The sequence below is a fragment of the Pagrus major genome, chromosome 15 (assembly GCF_040436345.1).
Source record: "Pagrus major chromosome 15, Pma_NU_1.0".
Lineage (NCBI taxonomy): Eukaryota > Metazoa > Chordata > Actinopteri > Spariformes > Sparidae > Pagrus > Pagrus major.
The window spans coordinates 25,295,706-25,310,150 of NC_133229.1; the positions used below are offsets into that span (position 1 = coordinate 25,295,706).

The following is a 14,445-nucleotide window of genomic DNA, read 5'->3' on the forward strand; positions in this document are numbered from 1 at the left end:
AGATAAATCCACTTTTTAATCCCAAAGGTTAAAAAAGTAATTATCTCTCCTCCTCCGGGTCAGAGCAGAAGCCGATGCGACTCTAGGCATTATTTCTCCAGAAGGTCTGGCTCTGCACCCGACTCTCTCCTCCAGAGCTGGCAGCTCTTCCCCCGCTCCGCCCCGGCCCTCCACACCACTTGGCAAATGTCCTTTGTTTTGTTTCAAAAAGAGAGCCCCCTAGTGGCAGAGGTAACATATTGTCCATTTATGAAAACATCTATGTTTGGTAAAGACTCCAACAAATGTCACATCATCATGATTTTAGCTGTGATGCAAAAATGATCATTGCCGCTTATCGTGAATCACATCACAAACGCAGTATCGAGCAGAATAATGATAGTGCAGCTTTTGTATTGATATTTGTAATGGACTCGATGGAACAATTAGCTGTGGATCATGGACCAGAAGAAGAACCATTTGTCTAACCCCTGCAGTATTTTGTCTTTCTTAATTGATGCTTTTATGTGTGTGAGACATAGCTCTTGAGCAAAGACAGGAGGCTTACACTGATAACATACATATGCATGTGTTTTCATGCATACACTTTGTGAACAATTGTTTGAATGTTCCTCCTTCTTTTGTGTGTGTGTGTGTGTGTGTGTGTGTGTGTGTTACTTTGGGGGGCTAACAGGTTCCAGTTGCCTAGTAACACAGTTGAGGGTGCATGCAGTGCTTATGAAAGTGTGTTTGTGTGTGTGTGTGTGTATTGTGCTCTGCGGTGGAGTATATGAGATTATCATAATCATCTCACAGTTACATTGGGTCTCCCTCAGAGCTGCTCATTAGCATAGCAGTGTGAGGAGCCTCTATGATTGAGCAGCGCTCTCAGAAATGCATTTCTGTTTGTATAGTTTTACCTTGAATGATCCATTAGACGAGAAATGCATCCTTGTTTACATTATTCCGCTACATTATTTTTAAAATGCCAAATAAAAGTAATGAAATGCACATGGTTGAAAACCGAATCCATTTCTCTTACTGTGAAGTGTAAAAAATGTTTCTGCACTCAAGAGTTTCCTGTATATAAACTCCATCGTGTCAAACCTGCAGCTCTACTTTACCTTCATCCATATTCTAACTAGCGACAAGGGACAGAGGTGTGCATTTGAATGTCAGTTTCCAATATCGCCCACATTATTGCAGCTGTACCTGCTGCAAACATGCAGGTGATGGCCTGCTGCTGGGCTAAAAAACACATCTGTCTGCAAGAGGTGGTCGGGGAGGCAGCTACTGGTGTTTAACTATCCATTGATCACTTCAATTATGAACAATCCAGCGTCATCAAGGAAAATGAAAACAAGGATGTATATCATGATCCTTAAGATACGCCTTGTAACATCATGTCTGTTTCACCTTGTCTGCCCTAAACATTCAAACGGTGCCACTGCCATGAAAATGACGATTAGCATATTTACTTCCCTGTCTGGAGTGAATCAGCAGTTTGGGAATATTTGAGGTTTTTTGGTAGAAAAGATGCGTCAACTAGCTGGTTGCTCTTTTTGAGCATTTGAGCCGAGCACGTTTTTATCACCTGTCCTGTTAATACAGTGACATTTTGTTCCAGTTTTTCATTTTGTTCTCTTCTGCCTCACAAGTGGTTTATTTGATGGACAGTTCTCGGTACCTGTCATCACACCAGATTTTGAGATTTTGGCTGCAGTAAAGGAAGATGGCAGTCATTACTTGTAAAGCTGGAGATCTAGGAATTTAAGCTTTTTTTTTTTTTTAATGGCACTCACTGGAAAGAGTTTGCATGAGAGCTTGAGATAACGTTCTCTGATTTAATATGTTAAATCAGAGAACGTCATTAGTTTATTGGTTGTTATCGGGCGCCATAAACCTCCAGCTATGGTATGATTTAGTAATCTCCGCCTCTTCACCATAACAGGTTCCAGTATAAGCCATATGTTGTGTAATTCAGTTAAATTAACTCATGAAGTCTTCATCACAAGTTTTATTTGGCTCAACCTAGAGTCTGTGTGTGATGCTGGCAGACTCGGGACTTGTTGGTTCGAGACCGGGAAGGGGACTCAGACTGTGAGAAAGCTGTTGTCCTTGCTACCATGAATAATACATGTACCTACTCACTTGGCAGCTCCAGACAGCAGGAAGGGATCTGGCCACGGTGTTCAGATGTTCCCCGCTCAGCGACTGCACCGAAGTTTGCTCCGCGTTGTAAATGTCAGAGCAATTTTTCAGCTTATCCCACTGACCTGACTGTGTAGCAACAAAAGGAAGCTAAACTGTGACAGAGAGCCTGTTTGAAAGATTAAGCTTATGTGCGCTGTTTGGAGGGGAGTTCTCCTTGAGGGAGTTTACAGAATGATGAGTGTATTCATATTTTTAGAGCAACTAATAACTAGAAAATGCATTTCCTGCTGGAAAAATGCAGTGTGAATGCTGAAACGCACATTGCTAGAAGTGTAGAAATAGCCTCACACTGCCTTACTGACAGCCGGGATTTGAACTGGTGATCTTACAGTCCGGGATGTTAAAGTTGAACTCTTCATACTAAAGTACCTGAGCGAGCCATTATCTCCTCATTAGGCAACCCTGAAAATAGCACCTGGATTTGTTGATTAGTGCTTTTTAACCATAAAGTCATTGGGGAACCAAAAGGAAGAGCTGTTTTCTCAGTTGGTCTGTGTGATATCTACAGGAAATGTGTCAGGAAGAAGAAATCACAAAAAAACATTTATAACTTAAACCAGTCCAGTTGTGCCACAGGATACCTTAATTTAATAAGTATGGCTTTGATTTAAAAGGGGACACTAAACCCAGTACGGTGATTATCTGTAGCATTGATTCCCCCCCACGCAGAGGCTAAACCACCATGAGCTAAGCTGGTGTCATGAGCTGTGAACAGGAAACAGGAGGCTGCTGATAAGGAAGTGTTTTGTGTCAGAGGACCGCCGTGTGCTCCGCTCTGATAACTCACACCTAGCTGAGACAGAAACCCTGTGGCGTATATCGGATTTTCTTTACTCATGTGCAGATTCATCATGTATCAGGTGTTGTCAGGAACATGAAAACAAAGCAGTAAACCACTGACCCAGTCTACACAGTATAACAAACATTCACTGTGTGCTGAATGACTGTGTTTCCTACTGAAGTACAGGACAAGAAGCTTATTAGCTTAAGCTTATTGATTGAAAGGCTGCAGTGGTTTTTGTATCACCAATTCAATTAACCAGGTGCTTACACAGTACACAGTTACAATTTACCAGTGACTGATGTTATTGCTGAAGATGAATAAGAGCATTACCATCAAGGAAGTTCTTACTCAAACCATCAGTCATACAGGAGGGAAAATAAGATCTTTAAATGGTAATAGTCCTTTTTAATGTCTTGGTTTTCTCTTTTTCTTTCAAGTTAAAGGGGCTCTGTGTAACCATTTGTAGCAATTCACTGGTATTAATCTTGTTTTATTGGACATATGTGAGCAGATTGTAACGTGACGTGAAAAATGAGACATTCCCCGCCTCTCTCACTTTCCTTTACAAGCCTGTGGACGATTTGTTAAAGTTGTTTAACGCTGCTGGATTGTGGATTTCTTAGTGAAGGACGTTCTCGAGTGCCTCGTCTCAGCGCCCTCTCTCCACTCCACTAACAGCGACCAGCAGTTCAAATATATTCAATGTGAAGTAAGAAATTCAGCAAATATTCACATTTAGGACGCTGGAACGAGTGAATTTTGCCACTTTTGCCTTAAACTATTGACATAATTGCTGGTTAATTCAACACTGACTTATATCATGTCTCACAGGACAAGTGAACCGACATGATCTCTGTCCTCCACCTCCATTGTTTGCTTGCCGCTGCTTGAAATGAGTGCTAAGTTCAGGCGTTTACTGCATATAATATCGTCACCGTTTGATTTTTTGCACTCGATGGCCTTCAGTGATTTAATGGCACCTTGAGCAAATAAAACTCACTTTGTTATCAAGTGACTGTCTGTGAGCTTTTACTATTGGGCTTTAGAGACAGTAGAGGAACATTACATCATAACTGTTTTGAAGAGTGCGCCAAGGACAATAAATGTGCAGCAGCGTTCAGCAGAGTTCAGCAGACTGCAAAGGTTACACCGCTCTGTACTGTGAGGTTTCTTACCTACAAGAGCGTCTGCTGCCGTCCATCCAAACTTTCTCGCTCTCTCATTCCTCCCCTGCTCCTCCACCACACTCTGATTAGTCATCAAGCAGATGTAGCACAGCATGTCAGAGCGTTGAAACCCAAAACACAGCCCACACCCATCTCTCTCTCTCTCTTTCTCTCTCTCTCTCTCTTTCTCTTTGCATCATATAATAAAAAGAGGAAAGATTCAGGTTTGTTGTAAAATAAATCTGATTTGAGGTGAATTTAAAATACAGCTTACGTCCTGACTCGACTATAACATTCTCATAAGTTAACTTTGAAGTGTGCTTTTCCCGTTGTTTACCTGTCCTCATCGAGGTCAGTAAACCTGATCAGAGCTGGAACGAACTGAATCCTTTGTCTCATAAATCTGTCACTCCTCCTTCTCTCTGTGAGCAAGGTGTTAAGATTAATAGATAGCCCCTGCCATTTAGGACCCCAGATTAAAGCGGGCGAAGTAGTAGTTTGTGGTTGGCCGATGGGATCACGTGACTGTGTGTGAATGAGCTTATATAGTAATTAACAACTGGCTTTGTTATTGCTTCTGGATTACTCCTTGCTATTGTTCAGTGTACCAGTCAGGGAGTTAGGGCTGCTTCAGATGGCAGGGGAAGTAAAGATCCGGACACCTTCTGCTAAAAAAGCACCAGTAGACAACAAAGTATGTAAGTTTTCAGAAAGTTATATCTATGCATTTGTCGCTCTGTCTGTCTTTTATCTCCCCTTTTCCTACCTTTTTCTTTTTTTCCCTATGTTCGTTTTAGAGCAGTATTGTCAGAGCAGTACCAGGGTTGGCTTCATGTAATGTTTGCAATCTAGCAATTGGAGCTTTTCTCAATAGTGGCACCTAATTTCAGGTCTCTGTGGGGAGAAGCAGAACAAAATGTACTGTGGTTATTGTGGGTCTGTGCAGGCCGGAAGTGGTGTCCTTGACCTAGTTGCGAGTGGTGATGGCTACTAAAATTTATGACGACTGTTCGTGCAGGTATTTATATTTTGCATGAATATCCGCCTGCGTAGTATATGTGGTTCTTATTCGGAGAACGTTGCTGCAGGTGGACAGTGCACCGTCTCAGGTGGACAGTGCACCGTCTCAGGTGGACAATGCACCGTCTCCTTAACTTTTAGCTTGTCCATTTTTTTCTTCTTGTCCTAGGATGACTTTCCTTTATGGCTCCTCTTAGTTTAGGAGGCTGTCAGGGCACCATGCATGTGATCCATGCCCACTTTATGATTTGTTTTCTTACAGTTTTGATGACTTATGAGATGGATAACAACATCATCTGAATGTTTACAAAGCAATTGTGAATCTCTCATCCAGATCATATCCCTCTCTCTTTTTTCTTTTTGTCTTTGTCCAGTTGATGCTGATGAGATTAAGAGGCTAGGCAAGAGGTTTAAGAAACTCGACCTAGATAACTCTGGCTCGCTCAGCGTGGAAGAGTTCATGTCGCTGCCAGAGCTCCAACAGAACCCGTTGGTGCAGAGGGTTATCGACATATTCGACACGGACGGAAACGGAGAGGTGGACTTTAAAGGTATGCTATAAACTCTGCTGATGGGAGGAACTACCCAGTTATTCAGTTTACAGCTTTATTAGCGTGTGAACTGTTAAAAGATAACACAACTCTGCTGATATCGTATTAGTACAAGCTGGCCCTCTGCCAAATCTGATCACAGCTTTATCATAATTCAGCAGGGCTTTTCTCGAAATGGCCTTACTTTAAATTCAGTGTTTTGAACTCCAGATTGCGACTTTCACAGTTTATTTATTCAGTTATCTGACTAAAATAATGATTATAACTCATCTTTTTAGGCGTTAATATATAACTACAGTGTGAAATTCAGCCAGCCAACACACGTGGAATGGATTTACTTTTTAAATCCAGAGTGTACTGAGTTGATATTTGGTGTCTGGGCTCTAATCTTGCCACTCCTTGCAAGCATACAGCAAGCTAGCACATCCCAAAACAGAACAGTCGTATCAGATACAGAGGCGCCATTAACATGAGCTTAAAATTGACCAGAGTGAGAACATCATGTCTGTGAAACGGGAGCTCAAGAAACTACAAATATTTGTTTATCAAAACTATCTAAGGAGGTCAAAACTTGACAAACAACTCCTCCTCAGACTTTTTCCTCTCTTCATGCACCTTGGAAGTTGTTCCAGAAATCCCTCTGTTGATCAAAACTATCAAAACTATGAATAAAATACACAATACATAATTAAAATACAAATAATTTCTAATTTAATTTCTACCAGTTGTTGAATATCGGGAGACGGGAGCTCTGCAATTAAAATAAAGTCATTAATTTGTGTTTAAAAGTTTGTCATTCAAGTTTTTATTTATTTACTTACTTACTTACTTATTTGTAGTGCAATGCAAGTGACCAACATACACATACAGTATGACACAGCACAGTACAAGGGGGGAACTAGACTTAAACAAGCCAACAAGACAAATGAGAAAAGAGACTGAACAAACTGTAGGAGCTATAACAACAGGGTCTAGGGGAGAAAAATAAAATAAAAAAACAACAGACAAACAGTTTACAAACAGTAAATGTAATTTAAATGCATAAATACAGGGTATAATATCAGCCAGTATCACAGAGAAAAGTCTTTTGTGAAATCTGAACTGGACTGTGTGCAAGATAACAATCATGTTCACCCCTAGAGCCACTAAACAAGAATGAACTTCTATAAGAGACAGCAGAACAGAACAGAAACCCCTCAAAGAACAGCAGCAGCTACGAAAATATGCAGCAAAACCATGTTGGTGAGCAGCAGGAAAGCATCATGATACATCTGCTAAACAACCACTGGAACAAAAGTAGTAGGAACGGCCAGTACAAGAACTTAATCCACCATTAATACCTTTGCAAATACTGCACGTCCTTTAGGTTAGACGGCGGCATAAGCGAACATAAGGGTTAAGGGTTAATACTGTATTAATGTCTGTACTGTAGGGGCTTATGTTTTCCAGCTGTAGCAAGGTCCATTAGCATTTAGCGTGATCTGAATCTCATTTACTGTAATAGAGATGATGACTAGCAGAGGACCATGTTGACGCAAAAGTACTCAGCATTTGAGTGGTGAAGAAAATCTACTTTCTGACCAGAATACATGACGGAGGACTAAACGTAACCCTTCAAGATAAATGTTACAACAAGCTTTCCATGTTGTAAAATGCATTTTTCATATATCCGAAATCTTAGATATCAATAAAATAATAACTTAACAATGTCCTAGCATTGAATAAGAACTGAAAAAGTTGTGGAAATGAGTTATTATAAATTGGTATATTCTTCCATAGCTGTGGATTGACTTTCAGTTTATGTTTTGTGCCACTTGTTGATTAGATTAATCAGCTCTGTCAATGATAACGCCCCTCATAAAGAACATATTCACAGGTTACATTAGCTGTAAATCCCACAGCACTGATTGTTGTTCTCTCCTCCCCCAGAGTTCATCGAGGGAGTCTCACAGTTCAGCGTCAAGGGGGACAAGGAACAGAAGCTTCGATGTAAGTAAAATAAACCACAAGTGGTCGGTCTCTAATTCCCAAAACGCGTTGGCTTGTTCTGTCCCCTGTGTCTCCCCTGTTCTGTTTGCCTCACCTTGCCCCCACTGCTGCAGCTATAAACAGCCACTGGGGAAAAATCTCTAATTGTTGAGCGGTGTATAAAATTCAGTTTTTGGCTCAACTGCTAAGAGCTAGAAAAGCAAAAACATCTCTTATCAGAAATTATTATTTTTCTAACCCAGGCTGATTTTTTTTTTTTTTCTCCTGAAAAACAAAGAGACCAGGAGAAAAAGGGAGCTAACTGGAAACCAAACAAGAGCCTGTGTGATAAGGGCTTATTGTTCTGGCCTGCTCAACAGTAGGGCTGGTTCACATGGCCTTGAAATAATATTGCAATTTTGTTAGGCTGTATCGCAATACATATTATATATTCTGATATTTTGAAATCTACCCAGAAGCACAAATTGTGGGTTGCAAAAATAAAACACATTCTTTATCTTCATCTTGTCTTTTACAATGTTGTGTGATATGCACTAGGTTGAAGTCAGTCTTGTGATGTCGGGAAGGCCTTGACATTTGTGATGAATAATCACCAGTAATGTAGATATAATGACTAAGTGGGTAAAGGCAAGTATTAAAACAAGTAGAACATTCTGGTAACATCAGCAAATTACAACATTTGACTGTAATGCAGCCTTTAAAACCAGGAAATAAAACATTAATACCATGTCAGGATGTAACAATATCCAAGATGATATACATATAGTATTAATCACCATAACAATATAACGCTGATATATTCCTCAGCCCTAGCAGGGACAACATTAAGGAACATGTAAAGGTGAAAGACTTAACTGAGTCTTTCAAATGTTATCAGTAGCCAAGACAAATTCTGGTAGCATTTGGTGCTCTGTAGCTGTTGCTGTGAAACTGATCGACACTCCTGCCTCCCCCTGCTTCTGTTCCTCCCCTCCTCCTACCACACCCTGCAACACAGTTGCTTTCAGGATCTACGACATGGACAAGGACGGCTACATCTCCAACGGCGAGCTCTTCCAGGTGCTGAAGATGATGGTAGGCAACAACCTAAAGGACACGCAGCTCCAGCAGATCGTGGACAAGACCATAATCAACGCAGACAAGGACGGAGACGGCAGGATATCCTTCGAAGAGTTCTGTGCAGTAAGTCCGAGCCCTCCTGGGGTATTTTGGGCGCGGTGACATTTCTGCTGATGCGGGCTGTTGTGGTGAAAGCAAATGTCAAAGGGGCAAAAAAACTCAACAGATTTTTGCTTTGGCTCGACAACACAGGGTTTCAGTTTCACGCTTCCTTTTGAAATATGGTGTCAGGGGCTATAAACATCGGCTGCTGAGTTCTTGCGGCATATGATGGGACACTAAAACTACTGAGCTAGCACTTTGGATGTGTTATACTACAGGAGCACAGGACCAAGCAACAAATAAGAGATTCATTTTACATGGATGCCTTTCAGCTGAAGCTTATCTAACGACATTTACAATGTGTGAAATGAGCTTTTATTCATAATGAGAAAGCAATAGTCAGAAGTGCGTAATGCCTTGACGTAATTCTCAAAATCCTGGGATAATCATGTGAGAAGGGCGAGCTCGGAAAAGATGAGGTTTCAGGCTGCATGGCAAACAGGCAGTGACTCTGCTGTATTCATGTGGAGAGGAAAAAAGCTTCACAATCAAGACAGTATTTATTTTCATTGGATACAAATATTTAAGTCCAATGAAAACTTCCATATTAAAACATCCATCAGACTGAGAGAGAGGATTAAACGTCTCAAGTCTCTAAAAACCTTTTTAAAAACGTCTTTAGATTCTTTGGATTCACACTCGATGGGCTGGGATAGCAAAGGCTAGATCACTATTGAAGAAATGTCAGACGAAAGTCAAACTCAATTCAAAGCTTCGTAAAGATTCTGTAAGAGTGGAGCGATCTGATGAGGGAGGCAGTCAAAGGATGGAAGGAATGAAGTGACACAGTCTGGTGTATTTTTGGATGGATAGCTGATGGAGTAACTGGAGTTTGATGTAGATCAAATTAAGATGTGGCTTCTGTTTTGCAGGTCACCAAAACACAGAAATGAGTTCATCCTAGAGAGATGTCGGTATTACAGTGGGGTTACTCTGTGAATCTGCTCTTGAGGGCTTTGGTCGCAGTCAAAAAACCCACAAAATTAAGACTGAGATGCAAGATTTTGCTAATCTGTGACTGCATGGCTGTCACACTGCTTTCACACTGATTAAAACACTGGATAGATGGACGATACATGGCCTAATTTAATCATCAAATTTCAGATCAGAGGGCAAACAGAGCCTCCTTCTACACAATTAGTTCTCTCTTGTTGAAAAGTATCATCCATGTGCCATGTCCCTGTTGGAGACTTATTCTGAAATGAAAGGCACCAGTTGCAGCTGACAGACTCAAGGCCCACATTTGACGGCTGCATCTCCGGAGCCTTGAACTAAAAAGGCTGTCGTTCTTGCGGGAGTGAATTTCCAGGACATTTCAGGAGAATATTGGATCCCGTTTTTTAACAGTGCCGCGGCTCAAACACTTCAAGGTTCAGGGAAGAGAATGTGTGACATGATTTCAGTCTGGATTATAGTCGTTTTGATCTGAGCACTGTAGGATGAAAGAAACTGAATCAAAGAGGGTAAAAATATCACAATTGATATAAAAATACATTTCTGCAAAAGGCTTGTATTAGTAAAGGGAAAGAGTGTTTAACTCGCCAGTGATGCTGCAAGATAACAAAACCTTTGCTTGGTTAAACTGAACTGTTGTGAAGTGCTGAAAGACTTTCTCGACTGAAGGGGCTCTCCACGCTCAAGTTCCAAGTTCAGTTTGTTATTACTGAGAAGAGGCTGGAGGATGTGCAGTAGTAACCTTGGCAAAGTGACAGTGAGGACTGCTCAGTGTGCTAAAGCAGTTGTATAATGTATTCTGTTGCTCTGAAGGAGGTTTCCACTGTTGTAATATCGGCTTGGCTGGAGACTATAAAGTGTAGGTGTGGTGTTATTGTGGATCAAACTACATTTCTTGGCAAGAGCTGCGCAACTCTGCCTCTGATTGGTTGCCTTCATTGATTCTCTATAACAAAGATGACCCATTACAAGCTGGGCCTTTTGTTATGAAATGGTTTATACTTCCTGTCTCCTAAGTGGGCATTGTTGCCCAAACTGACGACAGTCGGTCTTGGAGTCCAGCTGTGTTCACTATCATTCCAGGCTGCCTGAGCTGACCCTCGGTGCCCGTGGTGACTCCCCCTGTGATCCGAGGTCCCGGTCCAGACAAACTCTACGGCCACTGGCTCCACGGCTAACTGAGCCATTCGCTAATTAGCTAATGGTAGCCTGTGTTTGAAAAACCTGCATATACACGCTAATTTTAGTGTAAAAATGTATCTGCTAGCGGAAATGCTCGATCCGGATCGCGCAATAGTGTGTTGCTGAGGCAGAGACGGGTCTTGAACAAAGTTCATTTCCCCCCGGATTTGTCCGACAGAATGTTCGGAAGATATGTGGCTTCTAATATTTATTTTGGTGACTATGGGATTAAAGAAAATCAATCATAATTAACGGTTGCGATCACTTCTCCCATTGGAATAAATTGACTGAGGAATCGTGGCTAGCCTCCAGAGTAGGGCAGGTCTTGCCAAGAAAAACAGTGGGATATAGATAATATGGAGTTTTTAATTGCATTATGGGAAATTAAGTTTGTTTTTTCAGTTTGTTTAATATGTCTCTGGTGATTACCCCAACTTTCTGATAGTACAATACGTAATTGTTGTTTTGATTTAATGATTTATTGTTTTACATCAGTTAAATCTTAATATCTAATGGCTTTGGACTGTTGTTTGGACAAAACAAACCATTTCAAGTCCTCTCGGGTGAATCGTTTGGGGCATTCTTCATTATTAACTTAGATTTTATGGTCTAAAAGATGAATTGTCGAAGTGAAAGCTCGACTTAAATGTTCAGTGACAGCAAGAAATGAGATTAGCAGTTCCGGGGAGCTGCTACAGTTAATTCTGCTTCCCTGTCATGACTCAGCAGGACACATAATGGAACTGAGCAATTCTTAATGTGATTAGTAACACCTGTACTTTTCCTGCGATGACAAATCAAAATGTCTGATATGAAAAGAGTATATCCAGAACCAGGACCATGAAACTGAGGGAGCTAAATGGAATTCAGCCATCATTGATTTTGTGTGATTTATTTAACAGTAGCTCAACTTTTCTGCCTATAACAGCACTTAATTAACAAATGTATTTTCCGTGTGCTTCCAGGTTGTCGGTGGTCTCGATATACACAAAAAGATGGTGGTGGACGTGTGAGCGCAGCTCCGCTTGCCGACTCCCCCCTCACCCCTTCCTCCTCGACAGCCGCTTTCTCCACCATCTCTAAAGATCTGCTCAAGACGTCTGGCAAAACGCTCTGTGTAACTCAATGGAAGTATTCTCTCTCTTTCTCTTTATCTCTCTCTTTCTTTCTCTCTCTCTCTGTGAAGCCACTTTTTTCTTTCGAAAACCACAGGCCTCGCGAAGCCAACTTTGAAGTGTTATTGAACTGTAAATCCTCTCAATAACCCGGTCGTAGCACTTTAAGAGACTGAAGGACAGCTATTTGTCGTTTGCAAGAGCATCTCCGATTTTTGGATGAGGGGGGAGAAAGGGGGCGCAGTGAAGAGGCTGGTTGGCTTGTTCATATTTCATCCTTTCTTTTTTTCTTTTTTTCTTTTTTTTTTGTTAATTGTTATTTTTGATATTTATTTTTTGTTCTTGTCTTTTATAAAGAAGAAAAAATACAAGTATATCTACGGTTGTCTCGTGAGGGGAAGTGTATAGTATTTTAACACTTGACTTACAGTACAACTAGAAAGTAGGGTATGAAGTGCCAACCAGAACATATCCAGAAACCAGTCCAAGTTATTACCTATCATCGCCGCTGTCATTCTTGTGACACTTCCAACTGCACATCTGCAAGGTGCAAAACTAAAATTTCAGATTTTTTGACTTTTTTCCCATTTTTTAGCTTAACATACGAGCAGTTTGGATTAGACGTGTAACGCTTGCAGTCACTCTCAGCAGAGCAATTCATGTTTTTTTCTTTTTTGTGATAAGGTTGCTAGTTTCATCCATACTGAAGACTGTGTTTATATTGTTGGAGATCATCCTCATTTCCTGTCATACAATTATAGGTAGATTAATTAATGCCAAGAAAATGTCTTTCCAAAATAATTTGTGGCTGCAAACCGATGCGTGGTTTACTCTCGATGAAGCATTTTGCATTTAACGGTGTGCATCCATGAGACAATCTGCAATGCAAAGAAATAGCTCCGCACTCAAACTTCAAGACTTAATGTTAAGAAAAGAGACTGGACAGACTTGGCTGAGAACAGAGAGTAATAGATTTGAGAGTGAACACTGTGTGAGTGTATAGCATTTCAAGAGACTTATCTGCAGGCAGCGTTTTTTAAACTAATATGTGTATATTAGGTAATCAATGTGTGCTCATCTTCTTTTAACAGCAAGAGGAGAAGCCTCTGCTTCACATGAGCCCTCCTGAATACTTCCTCAGTACAGTGCAGGGTGGGTTAGTTTTCTTTACCGCAACATGAACACTTCAAATCTTAACATGTTGGCATGATCAGTGTGCAATGGGGATAGACTGTATATTGTAGTTTTTTGGGGTTTTTTTTTTTGGAAAGTGTACATTTCAAAAGTTGGCTTCTTCTCCCACTTATTTTTTTTTTCCTGTCACAATCACCTCGTTTTCTCCCCCTCCCACCCACTAAAACGAACAGGGAGAAAAAAACAAATCAACCAAATTTTACTTTCTAAGGGAAAAATGCTTCCTACTGTAAAACAGCATCGGGATAGCTTTTTGTTTCGCTTTGGAGGCCGACTGCTGGTTTGAACAGGAGTTTTCAGTCAGACATGTGAATCTGGAGCGCTCTGTTGTCCCTCATCCCAAAGCTCTGCACGGCTTGGGCCTCCCTGTGCTTGCATGACATGGAAATATATTTTTTGTTGTGCATGTAGATCAATTTTTGAAATAATCCTCTTGTTTACACATGGATGGTGATGTTAATATATATTTAAGAATTTAATGGTATACAATATGGATGTTGCCAAACTTTGGTAAATGTACACATATTATGAGAGGTAATCCAAATGAACTGAACTACATGTAACTTTTTGTATTTTACCCGGGTCAGCGAGATGCTTCTATTCCAGTAAAAGTTGCATATCTGATCCTGTCTCAAACTGCCACACACTGTACTCAGCTTAAAGGGGAAAATTTGATGTTTTTTTTCTTTCTTTTGTATATAAGTATTTGTTAAATGCAGTTCTGGCTCTCTGTTCTCTGTATAGTTCAGACCGCGCTTTAGTTTGTAAGTGCTACTTTTTCTCTGAGGGACTTGGGTTCTTTTTAGTTTGTGTGGGGATAACTGAGAAGATTTAAGTTTGAGAACCTTTTTTTTTTTTCCTTTCTCTGCATGCTGCATCTTATGCTGTGGGACTGTTGGAAACTTGATACTGTATGAAAATTAAAAATTTAAATAAACTTTGAAATGTTGAAAGTATTGGATTTTCTGTCACTTTTTTTAAACTTCATATCCCTTTAGGATGTTATTGACCAGAACCACAGTGGCAGCATAGAGCATCTTTAAGTATTAATGAATTCATTTCTGGTCCAAAATCTT

The 14,445-nt window shown here is 40.6% G+C and overlaps 1 protein-coding gene across 1 annotated transcript in view; it reads left to right on the forward strand.

The window, feature by feature from the left end:
- The window catches only part of LOC141009372 (calcineurin subunit B type 1), a 31,516-nt gene extending 17,191 nt beyond the window's left edge, over positions 1-14,325 (forward strand). Inside the window, exons 3-6 of the mRNA XM_073481973.1 lie at positions 5,538-5,714; positions 7,644-7,703; positions 8,701-8,885; positions 12,026-14,325. Of these exons, the coding sequence (XP_073338074.1) occupies positions 5,538-5,714; positions 7,644-7,703; positions 8,701-8,885; positions 12,026-12,073 (470 nt within the window). The 3' untranslated portion in view covers positions 12,074-14,325. The remainder of the gene's footprint in view (positions 1-5,537; positions 5,715-7,643; positions 7,704-8,700; positions 8,886-12,025) is intronic.
- The last annotated feature ends 120 nt before the right edge of the window (positions 14,326-14,445 follow it).